Source organism: Coturnix japonica, chromosome 23, assembly GCF_001577835.2.
Source record: "Coturnix japonica isolate 7356 chromosome 23, Coturnix japonica 2.1, whole genome shotgun sequence".
Classification (NCBI taxonomy): Eukaryota; Metazoa; Chordata; class Aves; order Galliformes; family Phasianidae; genus Coturnix; species Coturnix japonica.
The window spans coordinates 3170814-3180906 of NC_029538.1; the positions used below are offsets into that span (position 1 = coordinate 3170814).

Consider the following 10093-nt stretch of genomic DNA (forward strand, 5'->3'; position numbering starts at 1 on the left):
ATGTGTTTTATGGTATGAAAAAGGAATCGATCGAACTAAAGAAACACGGGAACAAATGTGCTTACATTGAGCAATGTGAAAGATGTTAGTTCCAGGTACAGTACTTCCAAAGGAAGAGCATCTCCAAAACAACCCCCCCTTCACCCCAAAATAGAGTTAATTAAATATGAATTTGTATTTTTATGAAGAATGTAAAGAAAAATAATGTGAAAATAACGGTGTTTGCTTAATTTTTGCTCCTTTTTTTTTTTTGTATTAAAATATTGTACTTTGAGATATCTACGAAAGAAGTGGGAATTAACTTTTTTTTTTGGTGTTTTCTTTTGGAATTGAAAGCAATATTAATACTAATGGAATCCTAATTAAATGCTTATTTAAACGCTGCGTTCCCATAGTCTTTACTCAGGGGGGGCTGTGGCAAGTTACGTGGGTGAGAAGCAAGAGGGACGTTGATTTTAAGCTTAGAAAGCGCTGATAGACTTTAAAAACCCCTTTATCCTTCAACTTAATGATTTATAATATATTTTATTCACCATAGAGAACGAGACGGAACTAGAGAGCGGCACTTCCTTCCTGTAGCCGGAAGGGGAAGTGGGTTCTTTCATATGCTGAGGGTGAAGGGAACTGCGGCGCTGGCGGGGTTGGTTCGGGCCGTGGATGGGCTGCAGGGCCCGGTTCGGGCCGTGGATGGGCTGCAGGGCTCGGTTCGGGCCGTGGATGGCCTGCAGGACCCGGTTCCCTCCCGTTCTTCCTTCTTGCTGCCTCTACCCGACAGCAAGGCCCGGCCGGAGCCGCGAGGTCTGAGTGAAGGGGGGAGTGCGGCCTATGGGGTGGGAGGTTCTAAGCATGGAGGCACTAATAGGGTTCGGGCTGTGTCCGCAGGATGGAGGGAGGCGGTGGGAGCTGCCCTAAGTGCTCTGCGAGAGGGAGGGTTGGTGGCTGTGCCCACGGATACGGTGTATGGTGTGGCCTGCTTGGCTCAGGACTCGAGTGCTGTGAGGAGCATCTACAGCCTGAAGGGGAGGAATGGGATGAAGCCGCTGGCCATCTGTATAGGGGATGTGGAGCATATCTATAGGTGAGATTCCTTGTGGGGAATGTGGGTGCATGCAGCCTGGCAGGGAGGGTCTGTGCTTATCAGCTTGTGGGACAGTCCAGGTTTAGCAGGACACGGGGAAATGGTTTTAAGTTAAAAGAGGGAAGATTTAGGTTGGATGTTAGGGGGAAGTTCTTCACTAGGAGAGTGGTCAGGCCCTGGAACAGGCTGCGCAGGGAGGTTGTGGATGCCCCGTCCTTGGAGGTGTTCAAGGCCAGGTTGGACGGGGCCATGGGCAACCTGATCTATGGGGTCTCTATGGGGATCTATGGGGTCTGTGGGGTCTCTATGGGGATCTATGGGGTCTCCTGGGCAACCTGATCTAGTAAATGTGTATGTTTGGTTGCCCTGCTAGGCAGGGGGGTTGGAACTACATGATCCTTGAGGTCCCTTCCAACCCGAGTCATTCTGTGACCCATAGAGTAGGGCTTATGCAGCTGGCTGCCCCTTGTCCTTCACCTCTTTTACTCTATAGGTACTGCCATGTGAATGTGCCGGATGAACTGCTGCAGGACTTGCTCCCAGGACCTGTGACCCTGGTCTTAAAACGATCAGAAGAACTAAACAAAGACTTGAACCCTTTTACATCGGTAAGTCTTTGCCTTGGCATGTTTCTCAGTATTAACTGTGGAGGATATGCAGTTGTGCTGGTTCTGCTTTAATTAGTAGAATTAAATTAGCAGTAGCTTTAATTCTGATTCATAGTTAGAGTACTTAGCAGTGATTATTTCTTGTATTATTGCTAGTGTGGCAGGCGTTGGCGTATTCATTCTCTGTAATGTCAGCTTTCGGTCAAAGGCTTTAGGCAAAGCAAGAATAATAAGGTCTGCAGTTACTACATGTAAAACATGTTCTCTTTTTCCTCCTAGTTGGTTGGCGTTCGCATTCCAAACCACCCTTTTATTAGGGAGCTGGCACGAGCTTGCCCTGGACCATTGGCTTTAACAAGTGCTAACATCAGCAGTCAGGCGAGCACGCTGACTGTTTCGGTAAGGCTTTTATTTGCCTTTCATGGCAGGTTGTCAGAGCCCCAGTCACTCATAATTGGGATCTGGCATTAGCAGTAAAACAAGGTTTTCTTTGCTGCTGTTTCCTTTTATTTATTTATTTAAATGTCAATCTGTAGTTAAAACAGAGCTGTGTTGTGGGGCAGCTGTCTGTGATCTTCACCTTTAAAAGTGTGAAAGGTGAGGCTTAAAAGTAATATTTACATGCCTATACTTCCTTTTGAAGTGGGTGCCAAATCTGAAAGGGAGGAAATTGCTGTAGGAGGGCTGGATGTGGAATGAGATGACTGCTATCTATACAGCTCATTGCAGCTCTTGAGAACTAGCTCAAGATGTCTTCTTGCTAAGGATCCTGGTGGGGATATAGTTGAGCATGGTATCAAGCAGACACTTTTTTTGTACCAAATGTGTTTTGTGTATGTGCTCTTAAATAAACAGTGCTGCCACCACGCAGTTTTGAAGCTGAGAAGATATAGATGTAAGGTAAATCTGTTCTCAGATGTCAAACTGGGAAATGTTTGTGACAGAGAAAAGAGACTGACAGTGAAGAGATCATTTCCCTGACAAGAGACTGTTCAACAGGAGTAGCTGGGACGTGGTCACAAACCACCTGTGAGCCAGATCTCTTATTTCTCCAGGAATTCCAAGACCTTTGGCCTCAACTGTCCTTAGTTATTGATGGAGGCCCAATAGGGGATGTCCAGAGCCCAGAATGTCGTTTGGGGTCAACTGTGGTTGACTTATCCGTGTCAGGAAAATTCACCATCATTCGTCCTGGCTGGTAAGCACTCTTTGTTGTATATACATAAGCAATGACTGTGTTTTTGAGCTGGTTGCTCTTTCACAAAGAAAAAAAGCAATTTAATCCTTGGAAAAAACTGTTTTCTAACAGTTGTGTTTCACCCCCCCCCCCCCAGCGCACTGACATCTACAGTTGAGATCCTGAGGCAGAAGTATGGCTTGATCCCAGAATCATCTTAAGACTTCGGACTCAGGCTCTGCGGAGCTGGTAAAGCTGGACACTATGTGCCTGTGCATTCAGCAGACGGTGTTAATGGCCTTGTTTAATGAGGTTGATGAGTTGTGTCAGGTCAGTAAACAAAGGTAATGAGAGAAACGATGGGTGTCTGTTAATTAGTCTTACACCTACTGAATCCTGAGAAACTATGCTAAACTCTTTATGCTGCTGTACAATTTCCAGATACCTGTCTGTTTTAGTAATGTGATCTAAAATAAAACAATCGGAGTATTAGACTGTTTCCAGGATGGCATGATGTCACTGATCCTCCCTGCCCGTAAAACTCGTTCCATGTGTCTGTTTATTGCATCACCTACAACACTCAGGTGCTTAGTTAAGAGTGTGTATGGAGTCATCATGAATAGAACTCTGTTTCACATCCTGAGCTGCTGCTTCTTATTTTATTGATACAAGTAAAAACTAATTTATGACTCATAAAGAAGGGTCCCAGCATATTTTAAACCACAAATAGAGGTGTAGTGGAAATGCTGGGTCACAGTTTGAAGCAGTGATGGAGCACCTGGTGGGAAGGCAGGGCCAACCCAGAGGAGCTCACCTGCAAGCAATGAAGCTGAGGCACCAGTAGGGGTGGAACCAGGTTACACCCCTTCCCAGCCCTCATTTAAGGGTTGGCAATGGAGGTATGGGGCATCTTGCTGGATATCCCTGCATATCTGAGGCCTTCTGAAGGTAAGCAGCTTCTTTCCTTTATTTCTGTGCCTACAGCTGTTGCGTTTGAGTACATCCTCACTTGCTACAGCCTGTGACCTTGCTTTAGTGCAGTCATTGCTGTGCTTTCCATCATGTTACAAGAAGGAAAGCTACTGTGAGCTGAACTTCTTCCAAAAAACAAATGAATGGTGTTTTCAGCAGCAGTTTTATTGCATTTTTCCCTTCATTCTAAAGGAAATAAAGCAACTTCAGGTCTGAATTTTCAAAACTTGGAGCAGTAAACAACCACTGAGGAGCTTTTAGTGTAGACATGGTTGTATTTCCTTGGTTTCCAGCATATAGAGTAATAGGGGTAAATAGTCACTAGCGTTTCTGCTGTAATTATCTTTAGTTATTTGGATACAGCGAGCCATAGTAACGACACCTAGCACAGAACTTTTTGGTATAGAAGAGCTTGGATAAACTAGAGGGTATATAACCACATGGTTTAGTTTCATCTACAGTAAACAATTTAGAGGAACTTGTATTTCTTTTTTGCAGCCAACTGGTAAGGAAATGGTTTTTGAAGTTGTTAGTGGAGTGAGGGATCTGTGGTGGCAGCAGACCAAAGGCTTAAGGTAAAATGCATGCTGGAACCCAGCTAACTATGTCAAACATCACAGAACATACACACCATAAGAAAAAATGGATCTTTGGGCCTGGAACCAGCACCCCCATGCATTGTAGAAGAGCTCTGAAAAGGTCATTTCTGCTACATCTGCAGGAAGTTAAGACTTAGCTGCTGCTTAGAGAATTTCTGCTCCTTGTAATATTTCCTCCTGTGAGTTCAGAGCTGGGACTCCTGCAGTCCTTGCAGTGCTTGCAGGCTCAGCAACCTGCCTGGGTTGAAGGTTTTGCAGCTGTTCTTGTTTCTGAAGTGCTGCAGCTCTGTCTGTGGGATGGCTCTGAGTAAGGCAGATGCTGAAGTCACATCAACCACTGCTCCTTCTCTTTGCTAAAGTGTTCTGCCCACCTGCGGGTCAGCTCCAGGTACATGTTGGGCTGATGGGGAAGGTAGTCCAGATAGAGGCGTGTCAGAGTCTTCTTGGGAATAGCTTTCTCAATCTGGGTGCCTTCGTGCCATTCATTGAAGGATGTGATGGAAACAATCTCTGGCCTGACCATGAGAGCAGCCTGCAGGGCTGTTTCATAGTACTTCCCATTGACTCTGTTCCGAGTGTTGTGGTTGTTCCAAGGGCGAATGCTGGTGTCAATGTAGCCTGGCCCAACACTGGGGATGAACATCAGGTTGTTGGAGTCGCAGAAGGTTTTGATGGCTTTCCAGTTCTGGTGGGATGAGCCAAAAGAGAAACCATTGGATGCAAAGTACGTGTACATGCCATCATATCCTGCAGACAGGATCTCCTTCTTGTGCCCTTCTTCCACTAGCAGTGCTATGAACACAGCATCATAGGCTGTATTGCGGAGAGAATGGGAACCTGATGGTGTGAGGAGGTTGGCCCAGGATTCAGCTGGTGTCAGGTAGGAATCATAGATATAAAACAGCGGGAGGCTCCTGCCGGTGCTGGTCTTGTACTTATAAAAAGCAGCGTGTGATCCGTATCTACAGAGAGAGCAGAAAGCATTTTCAGAGTATTGAGTGATAAGCCCTCAGCAGGTATTGCTGTTATAAAGCAAGTGTGATGTGAGACTTGGTTTGCCATAGGGGCCTCTATGCTCACAACCTTTCTCTGGAACCTTTATCTCCTTTCTGGGAGTGCTTTATACCTGTGGTGTTTATTTCCTTCCCTTTAGAAGGAAAGAATAGAAGCGATAGGCATAGAAACCTGAACAGAAGAAAGCAGCTTTGGGTTCTAGAAGCTGATGTGCTGGAGAAAGTGGGATTTGATTACAGCTCCTGCTGCTCAGCACTGCTTTGTTGGCTGGCTGTAGGCAGTTCTCATTGCACACTGTTTTTTGGATACTGTTCTGGTGCATTTAATTTAAAGCAGCATTCCACATCTCTGCCTATGTGAGAGACTTACTTGTCCATGATGTACTTGATATTCTCGTGCACTGTGTGGTCATCGCGCCCTTTGTACGGCTGGATGTGGAAGGCGACCTTCAAAAGAGGAGGTGGTAGAATGGGTTATTTGCAGCACAACCCTATTGCTCCCTCTCCTATTGACCTCCCTGATGGCTGCAGAGCTGTTGCAAAGGATCTTCTACCCCCTGCAGGGCAATAGACTGAGGGGACCCCTGTGTGTCTCATATAGGAAGCTAAGCAGCCTGCTTAGAGGTTAGTCAGAGCTTTCACTGCTTTTCACTGAAGTTAGTGGGAAGTAAACCGAGAAACCTAATTATTAAGGGGAAAAAAACCCCAACCACCCTTAGTATTAGTTCCCTTTAAATAAGGAGAGCTCTTACATGGAAGTACTCATTTACTTTACTAACTGAAGCAGAGGAGTGAGACCTTTGCCCAGGCATCGCATCAGCTTCATGCTGGAGCTGAGCAGTGAGTTCAGTGGCCTCCACCAGCAGATAAAAGCATTACCTTGATGGCATACCGTTGTGCAGCATCCAGTATGAACGGCACCAGGTTGTCTGATGGTTCCCCATTGTCATCTGCGAGGCCGGGTGGGTACCAGGATAAAACCAGCACTCCTGTAGGAGCACAGTTATGGGTTGCTCGGGTGTTTTGCTTCTAAACTTTTCTCGTGCAATGGCAGCGAGTTAACTATCTCATGGCACTGTCATGCTTTAAGTGCTCTGTGCCTTGCGAGGTCTGTCTGGAAGAGCCTCTAAGTGTTCTTAGAGGCTGCTCTGTGTTGTTGGCTATGGGATGGCCGTGGTAGCGGCCGTGTAGGATGCTGAGCCCACCCTGTGCGGGGGGGGGGGGCCGAACTCCGCATCCCGGGTGCTGCGGGGCCGGGCTGCGGTGGTGCCGGTGCTTACCGATGGCAGCAGCTCGGAGCTGACCCATGTGCTCGTCCACCACGTCGGGATCCCGGGAGCTGTAGGGTCCGAGCGCAGGGTAGAAGCTGGAGCCGATGTCGTCGGGCGGGCGGTGGCGACCCCGGGGGTAACTGGCCGATACCTTGGGGTCCCAATGCGGCACCAGGGCGTGATCCCAATGCAGGTAGCGGCCCTCGAAGCGCGGACTGCCGTACCAGGCGTAGTAGAAGGCGTGCAGGTCGTAGGATGGGTCGCTCCCCGTTGCCGGTTCGCGGGGTCCGGGCGGAGCGGGCGGCTCTGCCAACCCCGGAGCTCCAGCAGGGAGAGCATCGGCAGCTCGGAGAATGCGCAGCGCCAGCACCGTACCGAAAACGAAGAGAGCGGCCAGCACCAGCGCCAACCCCCCTCGCCGCCGCCGTCTCCGCATCCCCTGAGCTCCCGCAGCCGGATGCCCGGCCCGGAGGATGCTGCTCAGGCCCGGCCCCGCTGAGGATGCTCCGACCGGCGGCCGTTCTCGGCTCCCGGCCCCGCTCGGTGGCTGCGTGCTCCTTTGGGTCCCCTGCTGGTGCCGGCCGAGACTGCAGCGCCTCCGCCCCGCTCGCAGCCCCGGTTCGGCCGCCCTTAGTAGGGCTGAGCCGTCGGAACCGCACGTCGGTGCTTCCCTGCGTGGAGCCGGGAGCTCCTGGATCCCCGTTCGGTGTGGTGGGTGTCCCAGCACCGAATGCAGCGCCCCGATCGCAGCCTTAGAGGGGGAAGCAGCTGCTGGGCACTGCGGGAGGATGCAGCTTCCATCTGCTCTCGTTCCCCGAGTATAACACTTGAAACGAATGGTTGGTGAAGGATTAAACTTACTCGAGGAAAGGCCAACACGACCCAGCAAATGCTGCGGTGTGATTATCCAGCTTGCTAAAGGAAATAACGTTTTAATTGCGTGAATCTGTTACGCTCAAACGTTACAGGTCATAAAACTCCTGCTAAATGGGAAGCCGGTAACGAGGTAAACCTGTCGAGGGAACAAATTGCCTGTAAACCACAAATGGGCTTCTGAGGCTCCCCAGCAGGGTTGGGCCTTCCATTATTTCACTCACTGAAAGCTTCTGGCAGCGGTTCCTACCTCCATCCATCCCTGCATGGGGCTGCACTCTGCAGCAGCAGCACAAGTTTGTCCTTCAAAGCTGGATATAGGTTTTGGCTGGGTCAGGTGGGGGTGAGGACTCACTGCAGTGCAGGATGCTGTGTGTCACTCAGCGGGGCAGAGAGGGGCCTGGCTCAAACCTCTCTTGCACTGGCTCAGTTAGAACAGAAATGCAGCTGTGTTTTCCTAAGTGAAAACCTCCTGGTTGCAGGGAGAGATTGGAAGCCATGGGCTGAGTGTACTTTAATAATGGCTTCGAGACTCTAAGGTGAATAGAAGCCTGACCTGCTTCCCCCCATTTAGTTCTCAGATCCCTCTAGGACCCTTTGTGTTGTGATTTGGGAGGCCAGGCTCAGCTTGGGGTTGATGCTGGCAAACAAACACTGAGCTACCATGTGCAGGAGGTAGTGGGGCTGCGTGGCTGCTTCTGGATGGGCTGTATAAACCAGCTCCGTTCAGCCCATCATCTCACAAAGTAGCTGCCATAATTTTCTTCCAAATCACCACCTTCAGGCTATCGCAGAGGTCAGGCTGCAGAGAAAGATGCTCCAGGGAGGCAAGAAGAGTTTTTTCTTTCTGTGTCTGGTGCCAAGGACAAAGACTCTGGGTAAGAAATCTGCAGACCTGAGAATCTGCCATCACTCTTCTCCATCCGTGAGTTCAATGCCTTTTGAAAGGGTGACGTTTAATTGCTGGAGGAGCTGAAGGTGGGGCAGAACCATCTAGAGACAAAAGGATATGGAAGCAGTGAGCAGGAGGGTGTGATGTGCCAGTTGGGGTGCTCAGGTCCCACCACTGCTCCCCATGCTTGGGTGGCATGGCAGCAATGTGATCCCAGTGGGTTTCAATTCCCAAATGATCTCACCAGGGCACTCATCGCTACTGTGCTGTGATGATACTTGTTGTGGCTGGCTCTCCTGCAGGCTTCACCCGATGCCTTCCATCTATAGATGGATCTGTGTAGCCTTCTGCTCCCTGGAGCTCTCTGTCTGACCACTAGATAGTGCTCGGCTACCGAGGGAGTGCTGGAGCAGCCGGGCAGCGTGGTTTGTGTTTCAGAGCATCGAGCAGTGGGCACTGAGCGGGGTGCAAGGCAGCAGCTCTGCTTGGTGCATGCTGAGCTCACGCTGCGATGATTTTTCCTGGTGCCTGAGTGCTGTGGTTATGTATCTTTATTGCTCTTGAGCAGCTGTCTCTGTTGCTGCTAATGGACTGTAATACACACAGAGCTGACCCTCAAATGATGGCTGCAGAGAAATTGCTGTCTGCTGAGCTGCTGTTGGAGGAGTCAGGGAGCAGAGGGCTGTGAGGGGCTGTCATCTGCTGAGTGTGTGCGTGAGGGGTCCCCTCCTCTGAGCCTTTCCTCCTGCCTTGTCTTCCCAAATCAGATCACTGCAGGAAACCTGCAGCAGAAGGAAAAGAGAGAGGGATTGCTTCCCTTCGCTTTGCTTGCTCAGGACCCTCTCCTCTTCTCTACTAATTCTTCTGCTTTCTGTATTTGCATAGGGAGCCCCAACCCCCCCCCTCCCAATCTCATTCCTCACCTCCTCAGCTATTCATTGATCCTTGCCAGCCTCCTCCAGCTCTCATTCATCACTCTTGCACCCGCTATCCACTTTCCAAATGTTTCCTATTTTTCTGGTGATGTATTTCCCTGCTCAGACAAACTAATCTCGTGCCATCAATAACCCGGGTGTAGCAGCGCTCTGACCTCCGCACCGGGGCTGCCATGGAGCAGCTGAGCTGTGAGGACCAACAGAGCCATATCCTTTGTGTACAGGGTGGGTGCCAGGACCAAAAGGCTGGAGGTCTTAGAGGAGCTGTAGAAAAGCCATGAGACAGAGCAACCTTTAGAGAAATCATTCCTTTGCTGTCTGCTCTGGGGTGCCCAAAACCTCGTCCCTCTCTCCTGACCACCGCGAGGGCTGAAGGGAAATGTATTGTTGTCAGTCTGTTTGTAGCTCATCCCAAGCTGCTGGCGCTCAGCATCCCTGCAAGTGACAGCTTTATTTGTGCCGCCGGCAGCGGGAGGATGAGCTGCGTGTCAGGAGGGTGGGATGGTTGGTGACCCCTCTCCTTCGCAGGAGATGCAGGCGCTATCAATTACTGCTTTCCCCCCCCGGCTTCTGGGTGTCTGCAGGCCATCGTGGCTGTCACAATGATGTACTCAGCACCAGCTAAGGCAGCCGGCCCTTGTGAAAGCATTTGGGTGCTGTCAGCAGCACAGAGTG

General features: G+C 49.9%; 2 protein-coding genes across 2 annotated transcripts; one reads left to right on the forward strand and one right to left on the reverse strand.

Annotated features, from left to right (window-relative positions):
• The first annotated feature begins 590 nt into the window (after positions 1-590).
• YRDC (yrdC N6-threonylcarbamoyltransferase domain containing) lies at positions 591-3363 on the forward strand. The gene is made up of 6 exons (XM_015883601.2): positions 591-798; positions 883-1078; positions 1572-1686; positions 1966-2085; positions 2742-2884; positions 3021-3363. The coding sequence occupies exons 1-6, from the start codon at positions 606-608 to the stop codon at positions 3082-3084; spliced, it is 831 nt and encodes a 276-aa protein (XP_015739087.1). The 5' UTR covers positions 591-605; the 3' UTR covers positions 3085-3363.
• A 616-nt stretch (positions 3364-3979) lies between these two features.
• On the reverse strand, positions 3980-7285 carry MANEAL (mannosidase endo-alpha like). The gene is made up of 4 exons (XM_015883600.2): positions 6728-7285; positions 6327-6436; positions 5818-5894; positions 3980-5396 (listed from the first exon to the last, which is right to left on the reverse strand). The coding sequence occupies exons 1-4, from the start codon at positions 7152-7154 to the stop codon at positions 4760-4762; spliced, it is 1251 nt and encodes a 416-aa protein (XP_015739086.1). The 5' UTR covers positions 7155-7285; the 3' UTR covers positions 3980-4759.
• Positions 7286-10093: the final 2808 nt, after the last annotated feature.